This window comes from Thunnus maccoyii, chromosome 8 (genome assembly GCF_910596095.1).
Source record: "Thunnus maccoyii chromosome 8, fThuMac1.1, whole genome shotgun sequence".
Lineage (NCBI taxonomy): Eukaryota > Metazoa > Chordata > Actinopteri > Scombriformes > Scombridae > Thunnus > Thunnus maccoyii.
Window position 1 is genome coordinate 8,306,670 of NC_056540.1, and position 22,327 is coordinate 8,328,996.

Below are 22,327 nucleotides of genomic sequence, written 5' to 3' on the forward strand. Positions count from 1 at the left end.
TGCGTCCTTTTCCTGTTTTGACAGAGGGTGAAACGGTGAAAGCCAGAGATGTGACTCTGTTTGAGTCATTTCAAAGCAGTGCACGTTTAATCTGTATCCTGACCAAGGCAGGTGTGTGTGTATGAGAGAGAGGGAGGGAGAAGGAGAAAGAGAAGCAAACAGAGACAGAGGGAGAGAGGAGGGGAGAAAACACAGAGAGAGGGAGGGTGAGAAAGAGGGTGAGACAGGGAAGCAAACAGAGACAGATAGAGTGAAGGACAGGGAGGATTGCTTCTTTCTCTGGATGCCAGCAGCAGCAACAGCAGCAGCAGCAGCAGCAGCAACAGCGGCTCGGATCCGGACGAGAGGTGACCGGGGTTTGGGGGGTGAAGGTGTATGTGTGTGTTGCGCGTCTGGCGGAGAGACTGCGGGAGAAGAGAGAAAGGCTCAACTTGCTCCCCTCTCTGCGCCGCTCTGTCCTCTGTGCCGCGGCGTCCCTCTCCTCCTTTCCCCGGGACAAGACATCTGGCGTGGTGAGATGTGAAGAGGCTTGAAGTATGGCATGCAAAGATGGTTTCTGCCAAGAAGAAGGAGATGGTGACAGCGATGCGCCCCGCTTACATTCGGATCCTCTTCTACTTTTTCTGTTTGGCGACTTGGTGAGTCCCACAGTGTCTCTGTCCATGGTGCTGAAACCTCCTGCTCGGATCAGTTCTCCACTAATGAGCATCTTTTTTTTTTAGCACTGAAGTTAAGGTATCCTGATTCCTTTTTTTTCTTTCTAGTTTAAAGAAAACCACTGGACAGACAAGGAAGGATGAAAGGATCTATCCGGAGAATTTCACTCGCATTTTAGACCGACTTCTGGACGGTTATGACAACAGGCTGCGACCTGGATTCGGGGGTATGTACAGTAGATACCTGCGATTTAAGAGTGTTTATGAGCAGTATGAAGCTTTTTCCCATATAAAAATGAAAAGAGGGAAGAGGCAACTTTGTCTTAAATGCAACTTTTTAATGCCGTAGGAGGTTTAAACATACCATAAAGTACAATAAGGCAGCTGTGAACTCATTGAACACAACTTGTCAGTCAAGTAAAGTCAATTTTACTTATAGTTATAATAAGGCACCTCTGAAACACTTTAAATGTCCGAAAATAAAAAGAGGGAAGAGCAAACGTCATTTTAAAATTTTCTTTTTTTTATGGCTTAGAAGGTCAAAACATGCCATAATGTGCAATACAGTAACTGAGTTATTTAGCACCAAATACACCCTATAAATCAAAATCACAAATCACATCCTTACATCCTTTGTTCGTGGAAGGAAAACTCTCCAAAAACACCGTTAACAGAGAGGGGGAAAAAGGAAGAAAGCTCAGCAGAAGAGGGATCATTCTTTCACGTTTGACAAGTGGCAACATTATTGCAACATCTTCATGATATTTCTTGAGCTGTGTGTGTGTGTGAGCGACTCGCATGATACGGAACATGTTGCTTCAGTGTTTTCAGCACACACGCGATGTTACATCGTGTTTCAGACTTTATCCTGTAAGCCTGGTAGTTTTGCCTGTGCGAAGAGGGGCCTCTAAGCTCGCATGTTTAAGCGAATGTAGTTATATAACCGTGTGTATGTTGCGGGACAAAACGCTTAATGCACAGTTCAAGTGCTAAAAGTGCGGATTTGGTTTTTCAAAGTCTACATGTCTGAAACCAAAAGAGATGCCTCAGTGCAAAGCAGCCTGTCAACAGAAATGTCCAGATAGCCATGCAGGCAGACATACCATAGCAGTGCTTACCCTTGCTCTTATAAACAACGCCTTTGCAGTTTGCCTCGACATTCATTCACTGAGAGGGGGGAAAAATCAAACAGGATTATGTTTTACATCTTTTAAGCTATTTTCTACTTCCATTATGCAAAGGCAGTAGAGCTCTGCATGAGATAAGCTATTGCATGTGTTTTGGGGTTGATCCGGATGGGCTGTAGGCCTGCAGAGAGAGTGTTTACACTCTGTGAAACATCAAGTGTGAGTAAGACTGGTGTCTCTGAGGCTGGACTGTGTGACACTGAGGGATTTGAAACAGGAAGCAGCCATTAAATGTGACACTTGTTATCTGTTTCATTGACTCATCAGGTCCTGTGACTGAGGTCAAGACAGACATTTATGTGACAAGTTTTGGGCCAGTCTCAGATGTTGAAATGGTATGTACCCAAACCATTAACACTCTGAATGTAGTTAAATTTATACAGTTGTTGTATTGATACTGTTACTTACATGTCAGCTAAGTTTACACAACTTTGTACCAAATTTCATCAATGCAGAAGAAGCTAAATCGACTGAAGCTCACTCTTGCTACTTTATATTTGTGTGTGGAAAACAAGATGTTTTGCTTATCAGACATTTAAAAGACTAGTAGTATCTTATCACCTCTGTATTTTCTGTTACTTTTCCTCTCTTAGGAGTACACAATGGACGTGTTCTTTCGACAGACATGGGTGGACCGGAGGTTGATGTACGAGGGTCCGATAGAGATTTTGAGGCTGAACAACTTGATGGTGACTAAAGTTTGGACACCAGACACTTTCTTCAGGAATGGCAAGAAGTCAGTGGCTCACAACATGACGGCCCCCAACAAACTCTTCCGCATCATGAAGAATGGCACCATTCTCTACACCATGAGGTACTGCACTTACCTCCATCCCTCTATACAATACGTTTACATTAAACACCTGATGAAGAAAGCCTAAACTGTAGCCTAACTTTGATTAAATAGTTTTGTTTTGGAAATTATCTGTGTAATTCCTGCTATTATCATATATTTCAGTGTTTGTGCTTGTTTCAAACAACGGGAGAAGACAGACTTTGTTGTATATAAGGCAATGGAGCAGATTTCTTGTGATATCAAACCAAGCTTCCAGTGTAAACAGTGTCGAGCTGTGTTGAGACAGCGCCGAAGCTGCCAAACTTTCAAATCTTAAATTCAATATAGAAGTCAAATAACTGTGTGTTTGCCTTTTTTATGAAAAGGGTTTGGTATGAGGAAATCAATAACCCGTGTGTGTGTGTGTGTATTTATTTGGTCCTTTACTGAGCTCCTCTTTTCTGTACTGCAACAGGTTGACTATTAGTGCTGAATGTCCCATGAAGCTTGTGGACTTCCCCATGGATGGACATGCATGCCCCCTCAAGTTTGGAAGCTGTAAGTTTTAAGTGTGTGCGTGAGTGAGATAGACAGATAAATAGTATCATGGCAGAAAGTAAAGAGTCAGTTTCCTTTTATTGTGCACTGGCTCGTTAGACTGCAGGTGAAGAAGGTAACCAACAACCAGATATTTGCTGATTTGCTTTGACAACCATTCGTTTGCAACTAGCTGGTTGTTAATTATAGGTCTGTGTTGAGCTCCAGTGCTGCTACAATGCCTCTGAAGAAGGAAGTGAAGCCTGAATTGCTCCAAGACCACATGATTTTGTCGTAGCCTGACCTCTGACCTCTCTCCAGAATCACGTAGCCATAGTCATTCATATACAGGAGAAACATGCACAAGATATCATTTAGTAAGTGTAAAATAATATGAATGATCTTGTTGTAGGAAGCTTTTTAAAGGTGCTACATGTATGAATCATTATCATATTGAATCTTTAAAGTTGTGTCATTACATATTTATTATTCATTTTGTTTAGTTAATCAGCTCTTGTCCATCCAGGAGTCTTAAAGGAATAGTTTGTTATTTTGGGAAATATGCTTCTTTGCTTACTTGCCGTGAGTTAGATGAGAAGATTGATACAACTTTCATGTCTGTGTGGTAAATATGAAGCTAAGCAAAGTTTTATGACTAATTTGGAAAAAACATATTCACAAATGCTACACGTATTGCCTTTCAAAAAGTTTTTAAGGGTTTAGGAAAGTCACAAATTACAAGTTTGTCCCTGCTTGGTCTGAAAAATCAAAAAAAAAAAAGAAAAAAAAAGCTTGGTCACATGACTCTTCTCTGCTTGGCACTGAAATGGATTCTTTGCTGAAAAGGACTGCTGAGGAGAGACACAAAGTGACTGAATGCTAATACTAAATAATGAAGTATTTCATTCTTGCACTCTGCAGTGAACAATGAAGCCCTAACTCAGCATCAGTGTTTATAAGTGATCCTACTGGTCAGCAGAAATGACTTATCTAGAAATAAAGGAGTTTCTCAAACGGAGCTGCTCCGTCTTATCAGAGAAGAGCAGCGATTTGAAGATTACATCTGCGAGAGAAAGGAGAGGAAAAGACAACGAGTTTGTCTTTACACCCGCCCAATCTGCCGTCAATTACCCAGCATGGTGACATTGCGGAGGACAAATTCACATTTCTCAGTCATTGTCATCCCCCCCGCCCCCCGCCCCCCTCCTCGTCCTCCTCTTTTTTTTTTTTACCATCCTGCTCTGCTGCTGCTCGCCTCCAGTCAGGAGGAAGCGACCATGGATCTGATGTGGCCTGAAGCGAAGGAAAGGTCAGAATCCCTTCCTCTGCCTCAGGATAGCACAGACCTATGCAGCTATTTTCCATAGCTGGTGTGTGTGTGTGTGTGTGTGTGTGTGTGCTAATTTTCTCTCTGTCTGCTCTGCCTTGATTCTTCCTCCATCACCCTTTCTCTCTCTCTCTCTCTCTGTCTCTGTCTCTGTCTCTGTCTCTCTCTCTTTTTCTGTTTCTCCATCTGGACTTGTGTGCGCAGGCATTGCGTTCCACTCCATGACACACCGGAGTCATTTCATTTTGGCAGCACAGTTGGTATCCTGCCGATGTGGAGTCCCATAGGGAGTGGCAGGCAAAGACAACTGGCATTTTGTTGTGCATCCTCCGAGTGGCCAACCTCGTCAGCATACGCACAGCAAAACACTCCGAGGAAGCAACAGCAGGAAATAAAATGACTTCTTACGATTTTAGCTGAAAGTATCCCCAAGTCAGAAACAATGGAGAGTGCGTCGGAATATTGCAACTTTTGATGGAGATGTCGACATGACACATCAGGGAGTGAAGTATAACAGCATGGAGCTCTGTGAACTTTGACTCTGCCACATTGTGTTGGTTTCAGGGGATTTAAATCTGAAAAATATCAGATATTAGCCAGGAAACGCCAATCCAATGCCATATGATGACAACAAAAACTCTATAAACCTGCGCTGCAATTTTAGTCTTCTTGTAGAAAAGTAAATCAACTACTTAAGTTTCTATCTGTTTGAATAGAGGTGATGGGTCAAGCTGCCTCAAAAAGCTGGAAGCCTTAAAATATTAGTCAGTGGAGAGTTTTAGTGTCCCATGATGTTGCTTCAGAGGCTTTTCACCCTGTCAAGAATATCATTCTCTGAGAAACACTTAACAGATATCATTTTGACTTGTAAGCATACATTCAGATCCTTTACTTAAGTAAAATTATCAACACACAGTGTAAAAATATTCTATTACAAGTAAAAAATTTAAAGTCCCCCTGTATTCACATTCAACTGTTCAAAGTGGAAAGTTTCTCTGTGCTCATAAAAAAATCTGATTTTAAGGGGTCTACAAGCATGATTTGTCATGATCACAACTGGTTTGGAGCCAATGACAATCCAATATTGACCTTCCACAAATGTGATGTGGATGCTTGAAGCCTCCAGTGCACAAACACTTTACAGTGAAGTAGGAAATGTCTTGTGTTTAACAGTTAAACTTCTGAAATGACCTCTGAATATTTGCACATTCACAGAATGATTCTGATTTTTTTAATGAGGGAGAAGATGTCATTTTAAAGATTTTAACGTGATAATTATACTTCATTTGTGGAAAAACCATATCAGACACACATTATTGTTCCAAGCAGAGTATTTTTATACGTCTTAATACATGTCTGGAGGGGATCTTGAAGTTTTATCAGTAAAATGTACTTAAAGTATCAAAACTAAAACTACTTTTAATGCTGGGAAACAGCTGCTGTGAGTGTTATATTATCATATATTATATTATTGTTACTAATGCAGTAATGTAAGCAGTGTTTTAATGTTGCAGGTGGTCTGGGTGTAGCTGTTTTGAACTATTTTATATAGTGTTGGGTATTTAATTAAATAAGAATGCATCATACATACATACATACATACATATATATATATATATATATTATACACCAGTGGCATATTTAATATGTTAAATATTGATCAGCAAAGTAGCTAGTAACTAAAGCTGCCAAATAATTGTAGAAAAAGTGCAATATTTTCCTCTGAAATCCAGTGAAGTTGAAGTATAAAGTATCATGATTATCATAAATGGAAAAACATAAAAGTACCTGAAAACTGTAAAAAGCACAGTACTTTAGTTAATATACTTAAAATACTTTCATTCAACATTCATACCAAGTATATTAACAGTCAGCATTTAAATGCTTGATTTGACTTGATGAACATAAATGAATCTGTCCATCTTAGAACTGTCTAATATAACTAAATGAGGCTGTTCTGATGCAAAAAGTGATGAATTTATTTCATATACAAAATGTAATGAAATGAAAAAATGCAAAATAAAAATGAATATTTCAGTCACAGGACCATCATCATCACAACTGATAGACATACAGTTATAGAGACTTAAACAGACTATCAGACAAACTGTAATGGCCAATCAGGAGCAAGGTGGTAAAAGGTAGGAGGTGATATCCATTAGTTGGGTTAGGTAAAGAATGTATCTGAATGAATATTTAGGCAACACATGTACACACCTGTCTATCTAAAAGTTTACAGTCTAAAATCTTCCTTTCTGGAAAGTAAACAGATTATACACACACAGAATCTATACTGAAAATCGTATTTCTTTTATTCTGCGCTGTTAACAACTTACAGTAATGACTCACAGTGGTGTGGCTTTGCTGTCTGCCCACAGATGCCTATCCTAAAACAGAGATGATCTATACTTGGACCAAAGGACCTCAGCATTCGGTGGAGGTCCCTCCTGAGTCCTCCAGCCTGGTTCAGTATGATCTCATCGGCCAGACGGTCTCCAGTGAAACGATCAAATCAATCACAGGTGAGACTTGCTGCTCGTCCTTGCACCATTTTAGTTTAGTTAGCAGCTAAATTATACTGAATGCTGCCAAGCAAAATGGCTGCAGGGTTGATGTGACCATCTCACTTGTTTATTTCTTTCTTTTGTATAATGTAAAATCTGCTCTCTTATTTAAAGAAAACATGTTAAGCTGTGTCATGTTACGTCAAACCTGGTAGTTTTGTGAGATCTACACTGTATATTCCACATGTGACATGAGTGATGAGACAAATATTGTAAAAATGTAGCTTTGGTGGTTTATATTGAGTGGATCAGGAGCACAGACACGACAGTACCAGCCTCTAGAAATCAAACATTATAAACATCATGAGTTGAGGCATTTCAGAGGGCTTTTCTGTTCACATATATATTGAAAGATTCAAAAAAAAAAAGAAAGATTTTAGCAGCAGAAAGTTGGGATGGTGGCATATGTCCTCTTGGGTGAAAATGGATGTTGCGTACGTAAAAGAGACCAAATAAAATCAAATGTGACATCTGTCTGAAGCTGTATTAACTGCAATCTGTCAGCATGCAACTTAAAATTCTTTGTTAATCAAACTAATTCATTTCTGTTGATCCTGCAGGTGAATATGTGGTGATGACGGTCTACTTCCACTTGAAACGTAAAATGGGCTACTTCATGATTCAGACTTATATCCCCTGCATAATGACAGTAATCCTCTCCCAAGTGTCCTTCTGGATAAATAAAGAATCAGTTCCGGCACGCACAGTCTTTGGTATGTAGACCTCACACATCCCTCATCATGTACAGCCTTTCTGCTCTTTGTTAATTTATTTGATGCCTGCATGCCAACAGAGTAATCAGAGCTGCAGTGTTCCCCTCTCTATACAACGAGGTGATGTCACAGTAGTTGGTGATGTATAAAGCTGCTGTTTTTTTTAACTTTAATATTTCTACATAAAATGAAAATTCACTGTTACAGCATTTGTTTGGTTTGAAAGGCAAGACTGGACAGCAATGGTAAAAGTCATTGTGATGCATCTCCTGAGCAGATTTGACTAAAGCAAAGTCCATAAATTTTGCTCCACAACTGTTTTTCACTGTTAAATGATACAAAATCTCAAAAAAATACAATTGTCTCTTTACATGGGTTGAAAATGTAATAAATACCTTTTAATATTATTCCATTACTTCTTTATTTTTGCTTCAAAAATCCAAAATATCCATCTTTATGTGTAGTTGTTACATTGTTAATTACAGTTAAAATCAGCAGCAAATGTTACATCACTTATGAAGGATGTGGATTTTTTTCTGTCACTGTATGTTTTTTTGGTGCCATTTTATCACATTTTGACAAATTGTTCCATTATTCATAATTCTACTTTACAGTTACTTTTAGTTTTTGGCCTGTGACCCACTTGCGCTCTCGCCTCTCCTGGTACGATGTTTGGGGTCTTAAAATAAACTTATTAGTGTCTGTCGATATGAGACAGACAGCTGCTAAAACTAGACCAGTCGCTGGGCTTTGTTGTTTTATTATGAAACATGAAGTCTCACTCTGGTGGTTTGTCAGCCAGATGCCTCCACTTGTGTTGGTGGAAAGTCATTCACTGGTAATGGCACTGATACTTGTCCTCCATTTTGAAAGTAGTTCTGATTATGTTATTGTGGAGCATCATTTTCAAGAGGTAATTCTCCCTTATCGCCATGAGTGATGAGAGTGAACACAAAAACACAAGTGTCAGCAGTGATTAATGAGTCCAATAACAGCTAAAGTGACATTTTGACCACTCATGATGCCAGAATTCTGTTGTGTTGCAAAATGAAAGTATCATTTATTTAATATTATTAGTTTTGCTTGTAGCTTTTAAATTAGTTTCTGGTTAAGATCAGATAAGATAAGATATACTTTATTGTCCCCTTAAGGAAATTCTTCTCGGGCTCACTATCGCTGCATCATAGAACATTTATCTTCTGACATACTTAGTTTAGTGAAAATGTACCACTTTTTATAAAGCATCCTTTATAAAGCGTTTATAAATTGTAACTTGTGGCTTTTTAATGGTTAATGATTATGTACTTATACTTTATAAAAGAGTAATAAGCCAATAAGAACTTTTGGGTTGCCAGGCTGTGAAAAATATCTTTGACTCATTGGATATAATCACTTACTGTACTTTCTGGAAAAAGGCTGCAGAGGATCAAAATACAACTCTATTAACAACTTATTAAACATTTAACTATAGCTTACTAACATTTATAACAGCATTTTACAAAAAGAAAGGATAAACACCAGCCAGAGGGTTATTTTCACAATAAAGCAACCCAAAATGTGTTCTTACTGATGGCCTATAACTGATCTATAAATCATAGTAAATAATTTATTAAACATTCAAAAATTATTAGTTACAACTTATAAACTGTTTATGAACTTGTCCTTATTAAAAAGTGGTACCTTGAAGAATATTCAAAATAATATAAGTATCAGCGATGACAAAATAAGTTGACTTTTTTCATGATGGTGCTTGATTATAATAACAGTCATGTTGTTGTCTGGCAGTAGCTTTCAGTCAAACTGGGACAACATACTGAATCATGTAATGGTGACCAAACAACTAATGTATCTTGTGGTTTTGCTGTTGATGACACAGGCTGCATGCCTGAGTGTTGACTCTTCGCTGAGCTGAAAAACACAGTTTGACCCTCAGTAGAAATGCTGCTCCATGCTGCACATGTAATAAAGCATCTGAGGATCATTGCTGCTCTTCTGCAATGACAGGCCAGCTGCACTGCCCTCGCCTCCCTGCCCCGACCTGTCCAGCACGGCACAGGCGTCACAGCAGCACAACTATTGTTGTACCAGTCCTCTGAGGCAGAGAATTTCTGCTGTTTGAATCCGCCGCGTTTCAATGTGCGTGCGTGGCTGTGGTGGGTGAGGATGGGGTGGTTGGCGTTTAGATTTCTCCTCTTCTGCCCTGCAACTACACTCTGTTTTGACTTCCTGCCTCGGTGACTCAACCACAGCTTCCTGTTATGAGCGTGGAAGACGCAGTTTGTCAGGAAGACAAACAGGAGCGTAGGGAGGATCAGGAGTTGGAGCTTGGCTTGGCTTCAGAAAGAAGGGTCAGAGTAAAAAGTCCACTTTTAAGTGTGAGTGATTCATTATGCCTGTAACATTTAACACAATTGTTGTTTACTTGACTGGAGTGAGAGAGGGTTGGGGGTTTGATTCCCACATGGGTTGCCCGTAGAACAGACGCATGACAGCACTTTAAAGGAATAGTTTGACATTTTGGGAAATCCTCTCATTTGCAGTCTTCCGAGAGTGAGATTAGAAGATCAATACCTCTACAGTGCTAGAGCCAGGAGGTGATAAGCTGAGTTTAGCATAAAGACTATAAATAAATCCACATTTGAAGCTCACTTATTAACATGCTGTTTCTGTTTGTTTAATTCATACGAAAACGGCAGTGTGTGGTTTTACATGACGTTAACGCACAGCTGGGTCATGGATATGTTACAAGAAGTGGATACTGGACTAAATAGTCTCCAAAAAAATTCTTACAAAGGAATGAAAAAGTAATGTCCACAGCATGTACACTTCTTACTACTAACACTTACCCACAGACTTTACATTGCGATGACATCACACTCATAAGAATAGCTTTGGCAATTGGCAGCAAGGCTGAGTGGCAGTGCTGTCTCAGCACAGGTAGTATTAGCAAAATACACTCACCTGTGCAATCTAATTAATCCAATACAACAGCTCTGCCATTGTACATTTACGAAGTTTATACATTTTCAGTTTTTGTTACCATTGTCAGAAAGGTGATAATTCTGCTTTATGTTCATTATTGGGGTTCTAGTGGGTGGGGGTGGTGTACTGGAGTGCATTATATTGAATGGTGTTCCTAATATTTTGTCCACTCCATTAACATACCTGAGGGGGGTAAAATATTAGCATCACTTTTCAATATAATGCACTCAAGCACACCACCACCACCCACTACAACCTCAATAATGAACATAAAGTAGAATTATCACCTTTCTGACAATGGTAACAAAAACGTTTAAGCTTCATAGAAGTAGAATTTATGGCAGAACTGTTGTATTGGATTGCATTATATTGCACAGGTGTTCCTAAAGTGGCCGGTGAGCATATTTTGTTGTTAGGTCTAGGGAATTTAATTACCATTAAGCCTTTCGGCTGTACCAGCTGCTAACACACCACAACATATACTGAATACCTTGATTGCCAATAACAAGAAAGGATGTAGGAACCCCAGTGAGCTCAACTAGCCTTTTGCCAATTACTCCACTCATCCCTGGCAGTGTCACTTACTCGACTGGGTGGTTGTGGCCGGGCCCAGTGTCCTCTTCATTTAAATCAACAACGAATAGACCCTGACCGGCTAAAATTAGATAAGACCCACCTTCTTGAAACTTAGCAACCAATCGAAAATTAGAAATGACAACCTGTGACTGAAACAATACACCAATGAGCTAAACCCAGTGACTTCCTGGAGTCTTGTCATCACAGTGATGTTGCCAAGCAGCTAGCACTGTAGCCTGATACACTCTGAACAGAGTAAGCATGCTAATAAACTGTTGTCTTGAGGTGCTGATAGGTATATTTTCTCATTTTTGAGAGAGACAAACTAGCTTCTACCCCCTACTTCCTGTCTTTATGCTAAGCTTGGCTTATCGCCTTCTGGCTGCATCGCCATACTTAAAGGTGCAGTTTGTAGAATTTAATGGCATCTAACAGAACAGACATGGCAGAAATTGACTATGATATTCATAAGTATATTTTTTCATTAGTGTATAATCACCTTAAAATAAGTATTGTTGTGTTTTTGTTACCTTAGAATGAGCCCTTTATATCTACATAGGGAGCGGGTCTCCTTCCACAGAGGCCGCCATGTTGTACCACCATGTTTCTACAGTAGCCCAGAATGGACAAACCACCCACTGGCTCTAGAGAGGGCTTTTCATGTTTTTTGTGAGTTTAGCAGCCACTGTAGGTTCTCCTATACGCTTGGAAGAGGAGGATGAGGGGAGGGGTATTCAGTTTGTTGCAATCTGCAACCTCACCGCTAGATGCCAAATTCTACACTGGTCCTTTAACCAACAAACATTAGGAGAAATGTTGTCTGGTTCATGTTCATGTCTGGTTAAAAATTCTGGTATTCAATTATTTTAGTATTTAATTATTTATTATTCTGGTATTTCTCTGATTGATTGATATTGATATGTATTGCACAGCACTCTTTAAACACATACACCACCACTAGTTACAGATAGTTGGAAAAACAAAACAAAAGCTTTCACATATGCAGTATATCCATCAACCATTTCGGTTTCTGCTTATTTTCAGAACGGCCTGATATTAGAGGTTAATATCCTCAGTCTGTGGCCTCAAGCCACACTTCACCTATCAATGTCACCCAGTGGCTTTTGATTGACAGGTAATTATATGGCGGTCACGTCCAGGCGCAGGGGATAAATTTATGTTGGGCAAGGACTCTGCAGGACACATTGTTCCAGATCTCCAACGTAAAGGGGATTTTCTCCAAATCACATTATTGCTATTGGTTAATAATACCAAGGACAAAAGCTACAGGCTTATAATGTAACCTTCTGTTATTGTAGGAGCCATGCATCACCTTGCGTACAGGCCACATTGGTGTCTTGTTTTATTTTTATGGTAGCTCTCTTGGTGCAGTGAGAGTGAAGGAGGAACATGTGACATTCAGTCCAGGGATAGACCCATTCATTGTGTCCTTTAGGTTTGTGTTACACAGTCTCTTTTGTTGCTGCTGTGGAGCAGGACATATACTGTTGGCTACTGTATGCTCTGAGTGGCATAACATCTTTTGATACAGATCAGACTTTTAGTTATACAAACATTATTTGGAGGTAGAGTTTGCCTGCAGGCAGAAATAATCCCATTGGTTGAATTAAACACATAAAACTAAATGGGAGGAGTATTTTTTCCTCACTAAAGTATGCTTGAGTGAATCCCAGTAGAAAAGGCAAGAAGAAAAATGGAAGGTAGCTGCAGTAATGTTATGAACCTAACAATCTTGCACTGCATAAAAAGTAAATATAACAATGACTGGTACAAGTTAGCTAATTAGCCTAGTTGACCCTTATTTTTTTATCATGAGGAAGATTTTTGTTCATAGACAGACGGATAGAATGATTTGAAGCTGCACCAATTCATATTTTGTATCAACAATTGGAAAAATTACATAGACATGATGTATGATGTGAAAGGTTACCTCATAGTGATTATCATCAAAAATTGAGTTACCCGCAGCACCACAGAGCTTTATAGCATCTTTCAGCTCACTGTTTTGGTTTTACGGTCTGCAGCTTTACTGTTTTGATTGACTCTCACTGCTCTCATCAAGATCTTGTACCAGCTGCACCCAGCAGCTATTTTTCTGTAAACTACATGCCCAGAACCAAACAGTGACAGACAAAGTTACTAGCTGATGAACATAGTGGAACATTTAGTTGCTTAAGAACCAGATATTTGTCTACTGTGTTGGTGGAGACCAAAAGGAGAGTGAATATTTGACTTATATTTGCCAAGTGGCAAAAAGCCCAACTCCAAATAAATTCTAATGTTAATCCATCACTTCTGGATGTGTAAATAGGTGACTGTTTGCTACCACATTAGCCATAACAATTTTATAAAGGGATAACATGACAATAGCCAAGTGTCCATCCAAATGTAGAACAAAATTTAACCACATTTCCAGAAAATCAGCAAAAGAAAATGCAAATTAATACGTGTTTCAATCCACTACTGTTATAGGAGTTGGTTTGTCGAACAGCTTGTGGCGCTAATCTTGTCTTGTGCCATTAAACTATTGCAGAAGAAGTAGGTGCAACAAGATGATGTAATTTAAAGAGTGCCAGTCAGTAGATGATTTGATAATTTTTAACGGGGGGAGGCTTAGTTTTGAGGTTACCCTAACCCTAGGACTCCAGAGTTATCATATAGGCCTAGTTTAATTCTTGATATTATAATTGCGATTATAATTTCAATTAAAATGCCATTAGGCTAAATACATATTTTGTGTAGGCCTATTTTTTTACTGGAGGACATTAAGCATTTTAATAATGCTTATTTTTCAAAACACACCGTAATTTTGACAGTATAAACTTTACTTTGAATTATATAACTGTGCAGCTGAGTGCGGTGCGGTCAGTGCAGGTTAATTTCCTCAGTCACATTACCTGCTCCACTCCCAGGTTACACCAAACATCTATAGTAAAAACTATATCTGTTGTCATGTCTCCCCTGAAATAATTTGTTACAAGGTTGCTTGGTCTGGGGGTGTTTTTTCAGCAGCACAAATGCTACTGAATGATCAAAGATATGTTATAGGAATATTATAGGAATGCTACAGACAGCAGTGTGTCTCTATGATCCCCTCGCTCCTCCGTGACTACATGTAGCTACTTGTCACTTTAATTATGAAGGTGACACTATTATATAGAGTATATAAGCTACAGAGGGGTGATAAATTAAAGGAAAACCAGTACAGTTCTGAATGCTTGACCCCTACAGTGAGGGGACCTGGTGGCTCTGTTATACTGTGGGGAGCATTTTGCTGGCATAGTTTGGGTCCACTTGTCCCCTTAGAGGGAAGCATCACAGCATCACAGCAAATCAATACAAAGCTGTTCTGAGTGATCACCTTTATCCTATGATGAATCATTTCTATCCTGATGGGAGTGGTCTCTTCCAGGATGACAAGGGGTCACAATGGTTTGACGAGTATGAAAATGATGTGAATCATAGGTTATGACCTTTGCAATCACCAGCTCTCAACCCAACTGAACACCTATGGGAGATTTTGGACCAATTTGTTACACAGCGCACTCCACCACCATCATCAAAACACCTAATGAGGGAATATCTTTTGGAAGAATGGTGTTCATCCTTCCAGTAGAGTTCAGAGACTTGTAGAATCAATGTCAAGGTGCACTGAAGCTGTTCTGGTGGCACATGGTGGCCCAACACCTTACTAAGACACTTTATGTTGGTTTTTCCTTGAATTTTTCACCTGTCTATAATATAGTATAGAATTGAGTATTTATAGTACATAGTTTAGAGAATATTATAAATCCAAGATGAAACTGACACAAGGGCAGGACTGAGACAAAAAGGCAATTACCAATGTGTCTGCTACTTCAGCACTACGGACAGTGCCATGGATTTATCAGTACACAGCACAGTTAAGCTACTGATATTTCAGAGCCATGGTTGGAGCCATAGATTCTAACTTGCACAAACCTCAGTCAGATAAAGGATCAATGAGTCAGGCAGACCAGACTAATATTCAACTAAACAACCCCTCTGCCCCTGCACTCTCTCTGCTACTAGAGGATGGAGAGGGGGGATGGCAGGTTAAGGGGGGTGCTTTTTGGTCATTTTGCTAACAAGGGGGATGGCATCGACCCTCATCCCCCTCAAATCACCTACTGGTGCCAGTCAAACCTCAAGTTCTTAAAGACAGTGTAGAAAAAATGATGAAAAAATGGCATCTATGTTTGTTTCATGTGTTAATTTGCAGAGTATTACAGTCTCCTCATCGCTCCACACAGATCTGATGTTTTCCTCTGCCACTATTTTTAGTCTCTTCAGAGGAGTGGAAACTTCAGTGGTCGTTGAAGTCACATCCTTCATGCACGTCATGATTTATTCGCCAAGTCTATTTCCATTGCACTTTGTCAGATTTTGCTTTTATCATTACCCTAACTTTTCCACCTCAGTCAAGCATAAAAACTTTTTTCCACCCAGGTTTTTTATGTGCATATTGAAAATGCACATAAAAAACATGTGGATGGAAATCCAACTAACTGTTATCCAACTGTTGGACTTGACAGCTTGTTGCACTGTCCCACGTGGCCCAAAAAAATCAATTAAATCAGGTGTTTCAGTTTCAGAGAGCCAAATATATCTGGATCATTATTCCTCTGCATTCAGTTAATGAAATATGCTGACGAGAGCAACATAATGTACATGGACTATTGAACACTGTGCAAATGATCTTCATCACCATTTGTTTAGCAATGACATGAAGAAAATCCTGTTCATGATTTTTTATTCTCATCTACAATGAGATGATGATAGATGCAATAACTGCAGATCTCTGGGGAAAACTGCAGTTTCCACAGACAGACAAAATATTTATAGAGCAGATTTACTGTCAGTCAAATCCAGGTGAGTTCAGTTTTAGAAATGATGACTCTGTCTTAATTGTAAATCATCTCATTAGAATTTTGACTCAAGGAGAACTCCATTGACCTCTAACACAGATATGAAAAATCTTGTCTTTGCTCTCACTTTGGTTAATATTGTTCTTTTTTTATCCATTGAAGGCATCACCACTGTCCTGACCATGACAACACTCAGTATCAGTGCTCGCCACTCCCTTCCCAAGGTCTCATATGCCACTGCGATGGACTGGTTCATTGCTGTCTGCTTCGCCTTCGTCTTCTCCGCCCTCATCGAGTTCGCTGCTGTTAACTACTTCACTAACGCACAGATCGAGCGGGCCAAAAAGAAGCCAGCCAAATGTCCCCCTGTGCCCCAAACTACACCTGTCAAGGTCAAGGACGCTGAAGAAGTGCTGCAGGTGATTTTTCTTTCCCTCAAAGTGGCCGTGGCAAATAATCTGATAGTACCTTACTTCAAGGACTTACACAGCATGTCCCTTATTATGTGCTTACTGTATCTGGCCTTTAGCCTAAACTTTTGAATGTCCAGGACCAGGAGTGCGCCTGCCTGAGGATTGTCAGCTGTGTTCTTGTTCATAAGAGCTGAGAGGACCTGAAATGTAGGGAAAACAGGAGTAATCTGATCCCAGGATGTGAGTTTGGACTCCCATATTATACTAGAACCTGCTTATGTCTGACATGAACATGTTGACATTATAAAATAATAATAATTAAAATTAAATAATTTTTAGCACAACAAATGCTTCCTGATCAGGAAATACTATATTGTTACACATAAAGCCCAGACTTAAATCAGAATACGTAGCTTAGGTGGTTCCACACCAACAAGGCATCAGACTATAATAAATGATACAGTGATATAGTCAAATGCTTATGATCATTCAGAATGTTTTAGCTTTTTTATTTTACCCACATATAATGTATTTAGCTTGTCATCTGTCAATTGTACTGGTTCAGCCACTACCTGTATGAAAGTTTATAACAAGGAATCTAACTCTTGCTTTCACCTGATTACACAGATGATTGCTCCGTCAACCACAGTTTGGCATGTTGAAACAACTACTTGTTAAATGTGGTAAATGAAGTGGCGAATAAATTTAGACACTTAAAATATTCCGTACATGTTACCACCGGATTAGCCCAGACAAAATCTACGTTTGTTCAGCAAATTCATTGACTCTGGTTCACAGAAGTAAAAGAAAATGTGAAAGTGAGACAAAAAAAGGTTTAAAACCAGCTTCACTACACATAGAGCTCATCACGAGGTGTTTTTCTCAGTTGTGGTGTTTGCTGTGGAAACTGTTTTAAAATGATCTCCTATTTCTGTATCAGCAGTTGAAACAAATTACATTAACACCATGGAAGCTGACATATGGATTGAATCAGTATTCATGAATATGCCATGAAGCTATTTTAGAGCTCTTAGTCAGATAAGATGAATGTGTTACAAGCCGCTGCTCATGTGATTGAAGGAATATGGAGGTATTTATGGAACTGTATAAACACTTCTCACGGGATGGCTGTGATAAAATGGGAGACGTGCATATTTCCCCAACTATATCTTCTTCTAAGGACATCAAATTAAATAGATAGGTCTACTGTTAACTCATCATTGAAGCTGACATAACCCAGCAATGCATATGTCAGTTTTACACTAACTACTTTAAGTTGTCCCCTCCAGTCCAAATCCCAGTGTGGCGTAATCATGCCTGAATGCAGTATGGTGACAACGGCACTTCAGTGGATTAGTAGGTTGCCAAGGCAACGCAGCCCGGGTACATCTGTATAGGTTTCAGAAAGGCTCTGGTACTGGGGGAAAAAATTAATACTCTTTTCCTCGAGAGCAGGTCCTGTTGGCGCTACCAAAGGGCTTTGGCACGAGGGTCAGGGTGTGTTGATGGTTCCAACTTCTTGCCTTTTACCTCTTCCATGATAAAAAACAAACTCCGCTATCCACACACACGCATGCACACACCTCCTCTGCTGCACATGGGACACAATAACACTGGATCCTTTCAGTTTCAGGGGGGGTGGATTATTCCTGCAAATGCCTTAGTACCAGCATCACACTCTCCCTGCTTGAAAACATCAACTCTCAAAGGATAAGCTCCTTTGACGCTACACTGCATTACCGCCCCGATGCAGTGCTACCTACTTTCTGTCTTAAGCTTGTGTGCAATGAGTGAAATCCTTGGTAAGTGACATCTGTATTGCACACACTCTATCGTCTGCTTCCAGATGAAGGCCATCTGTGTCAGGGGGACTGTAATCAGATCAATATGACAAGGTTTATGTTGCCCGGCCCGCTTCTCAGAGAGGAAAAGCAAGTGAGCTCTACCTCGCCTGCAAATGGCTTGAAAAGGGAGCACACAGGAGGAATAAGAACTTTATATTCACACCACTCATCTGTAGATTCCCATATTGTTTTTTCCCAAATGTGGGTTTTTTGAGACACATATTTAACAAAACAGTGACCCTTAAACCCTCCACTGAAACATGTAGTAATTAAACTTTCTCAGTCCGGTCGGCAGCTCATTATGACAGAGTAAAATGGCATCATTATAAAATAGAGCCAGTGTGATATTGGAGATTTGAGGCTGATATCAATATCAATATTTTAGAGTTTGAAAATCTGATATAGACCATTTAAAAAACCTAAACACATAATAAAAACCAACTATTTATGATAAGAATTCTTCAGATTTGGTCATTAAAGAGTTGTGAAGATATACTGCATCGGATTTCACATTGAATAACCTTGTCAGTGCTCTCTGGTGGATTACAGTAACTATGTAATGGTGACACAGTTTCTAAATGACCTGAAACATATATTTGGCATTCCTGTACTGCAACTGACAGTTTTCTAACCCCCCGCCCGCCTTACTTACTGTTGATACACCTGTCAACCTTTACATTCTCAAACAGCACATTTACAATGATAATGGTGGCAGCTTTACCTTTTGTAATTTGTAATTTTTTTGGAACAACGGGTCCTTGATGGGTCCAAGAAAAAGCACGAGAGAGCCACAAACGTTAGCTTAAATTCTAATATGGTATAGCATCTAGGACCAGCTTCCACACCGCTGGGAAATACTCCTACTGAACAAGAATTTTTCAAAAAAACGTGACTTGACTTATAACCTCACAAAATGTTGTTAGCCAATGATATGCTATTACTTGGCCTTGAGGGTAATGCTGGGTCAGGTTAATACTTACGTAGTTAGCTAATTACGCAGTTAACATTTCCAGCTTATGTTGGAGCAGACAAGCACAACATTATAATCCATTCCATACACTTTCACTCTTGTCTTTTTATTTTTCACATTTGACATTTTGGAAAGGCTAAAAACAGACTTGACCCTCCAAACTCTTTGTACAAACTTCTATCCCCAACAGCAAATGGTCAGTTTCTTGTTACTTATCAGCCCACATAGTCAAATTAAGTCAAATTTATTCAGTCAAAATCACAAATTTCCCTCAAAGGGTTCTTACAAGCTACAGGATACCTCTATCGTCAGACCCTGGAGCCAACAACCAATATGACTTTGAGTTGCTAACATGGCCAATAATATGTGTTGGTCCCTTTATTGATCACGCTATACTATACAACATTCATGCTGAGCTAAAGCACCTCCTTAATGTTTTTCAGAAAATACCAATATTGGTTAACTTCTATATCAGTGCAGCTCTTATAGATATGTCATTATTGTTTTTTTCTGTTTCATAGCAAAATCCTGATAGCAATGGCAACCTGAGAAAACGGATGAATTATATTCCCCACCAAGAGTCGAGTAGTCACCAGAGAGCCCAGTCCACCACCAACATTTCAGGAGTAGGAAGAGCGAGACCGCTGCGACCTTTAGCCAGCGGAGCCAACGGCAGCTCCTCCACACTCTCACGCTCCAGCCCCAAGTCTGAGAGCCTGCTCAGCGTGGCCTCTTCCTCTGCGCAGCTGGTGAAAAGCACGCCCCAGGCTGCAGCTTCCACGCCAGACGTGATGGCAGGGACGCCGTGCAAGCAGAACACCAACTCCTCGTCTCTGCAGCATCTGCTGGGGCCCAAGCTGGAGCGCATCCAGATGATGGGGAACAAACTGGAGCTAAAGCAGACGCCGTGCTCCCAGCCCACCACTGCTGGTATGGGTGGAACCAGTAAAATTGACAAATACGCACGGATCCTGTTCCCAGTGTCCTTCGGGGCATTTAACATGGTCTACTGGGTAGTTTACTTATCAAAGGACACAATGGTGGCTAAAGGTGGCTAGACTTTGCATTGACAACAAGAGGGATGAATCATTTCTTTTAACAGATGGGAAGCAAACGAGGATTATGGGACTTTGCAAACAATATAAGGAAACTGTTCTTGCCAAGCAAATAAACAAACTGTGACTGCAAAGCACTTCCATATCCCGGAGAACACACTCAGAATACATTTATTTTTTTCTTGAGGTCCTCGAACAACAAGCATGGGAACCAATCAACCAAATTAGAAATATCTGACTCAACATAAGAAAGAAAACACCTGCACACTGGAATATGCTACTGTCCTCTTTCTATCATGCTACGACAGACTGTAAAGGTCTTCATTGGCTTCAACTGCCTCATGGTCCCTTTTGGCCTACAGTCAAGATGAAGCATGAGATTTTTTCATTTTCCTATTTTTGTACCCAGCACCTGGCAAGATGTTCGGATGTGTGTACCACCATCCTGAAATGAACTGTATTAACGCTATGTAAATATATACATTTATTAGGATTAACAGATTTATATTTAATGATTACAGTGTACTTCCATTTTAATATCCAGACTTGTTGCTTTGGTGCCTGCTGGGCTCCACGAAGGCTAGATGATGCAAAGTTAAATTATCTGATAATAAAAAGGGACTCTGGTTATGGTTTCCAGGGACTTTCAGTTTAGAAACAGCCATTTGTTTCAAATAACCCTGAATACTGGCCAAAAGATGGTCAAATTAAAATGGAATAGATAAATTTTGATTAGAATGAAAGTCCCCAAATCGGGCTGAGTGGAGCTTTGGCCAGGACTTGATCAGCGCTGAAAAGCCTCTCATGTACAGTACCTACTAGCAAAGCATCTTTCTTTGGATGGATTAACTAAATCTGGAAATACTAACACTGAAGATAAAATTTGGGGATCAGTCGGGCAGAAAGTAGTAAAGACAAGTTATTAATTCATGTAACAGTAGGATTTAAGCTTCTTTCCTGACATAATGGGTTGCCAAATAGTAGACAAAGATTGTAAAAGTGATTAAAACACAGTCATAGCATGAACAAATAGAGGCAACAGCAAGAAAGCTATTTGTCAGTAGACCACTGCAGCAATACAATAGTGACTTGGTTGTTTGTTTAGGGACATTGTGGCATGTACAATGAAAGAAGCGAACGGCTGTCATCCACCTTTTTATGTCTATGTCTCTCTAGCAGATGTGACTGAGAATAAACCTGCTTTAGGTGTTTCTCTACCATTTCAGTTTTAACACATTATACATTATTTCACAGCATTTCATGGTGATGGACCTGGGAAATCATCTCTCATGTGTGACTGGGTGAGGTTTATGGAGCAGAGCCTGAACAAAGTTGTATATTAAAGATGTACTATGCAGGATTTTCCTAAAAAAAAAAACAATGTATAGTCTCATACAAAAGTAATCCTTCTCAATCATCACTTATGACCCACTAGAAGTGTGTGGTGGTGTATGTATCTACAGACACTCTGCCCTCTGCCTGTATTTTCTTTTCTTATTATTTTGCTATGTTTGGGATGCTTCTGGGCGTCAACCTTTGTGCAGTGGGTGTGTAGCCCCCAACCAATAATAGTGTGCAGGGTGTGAGGTTGGGACTCGTAGCGTAGTGACCAGGTTACATCGCTGTCGCCGTCTCTCTCCTCTGCTCCACTCTGCTCTCTGTCTCTGTGTCATGGATGTATAAAGAGCTGCAGGTCTGTGTGTCTGCTTGACCGAAGGCTGAGCTACACACACGCAGAGCAGAGAGGCCACAGCAGACAGGATGAAGCTTCATTCACACAAAATCCGACAATGTGACACCTTCCTGCAGGGTTGTAAGGAG

The 22,327-nt window shown here is 39.9% G+C and overlaps 1 protein-coding gene across 1 annotated transcript; it reads left to right on the forward strand.

Annotated features, from left to right (window-relative positions):
- Positions 1-549: 549 nt before the first annotated feature.
- gabra4 (gamma-aminobutyric acid type A receptor subunit alpha4) lies at positions 550-21,711 on the forward strand. Its single transcript, XM_042419924.1, has 9 exons — positions 550-638; positions 765-883; positions 2,111-2,178; positions 2,437-2,657; positions 3,094-3,176; positions 6,861-7,004; positions 7,607-7,759; positions 16,387-16,643; positions 19,973-21,711. The coding sequence occupies exons 1-9, from the start codon at positions 550-552 to the stop codon at positions 20,507-20,509; spliced, it is 1,671 nt and encodes a 556-aa protein (XP_042275858.1). The 3' UTR covers positions 20,510-21,711.
- Positions 21,712-22,327: the final 616 nt, after the last annotated feature.

Coding starts and splice junctions, on each gene's coding strand:
- gabra4 (XM_042419924.1), top strand. CDS start 550: ATGGTTTCTGCCAAGAAGAAGGAGATGGTGACAGCGATGCGCCCCGCT. Junction 2,179..2,436: donor CAGTCTCAGATGTTGAAATG/GTATGTACCCAA, acceptor TTCCTCTCTTAG/GAGTACACAATGGACGTGTT. Junction 16,644..19,972: donor ACGCTGAAGAAGTGCTGCAG/GTGATTTTTCTT, acceptor TCTGTTTCATAG/CAAAATCCTGATAGCAATGG.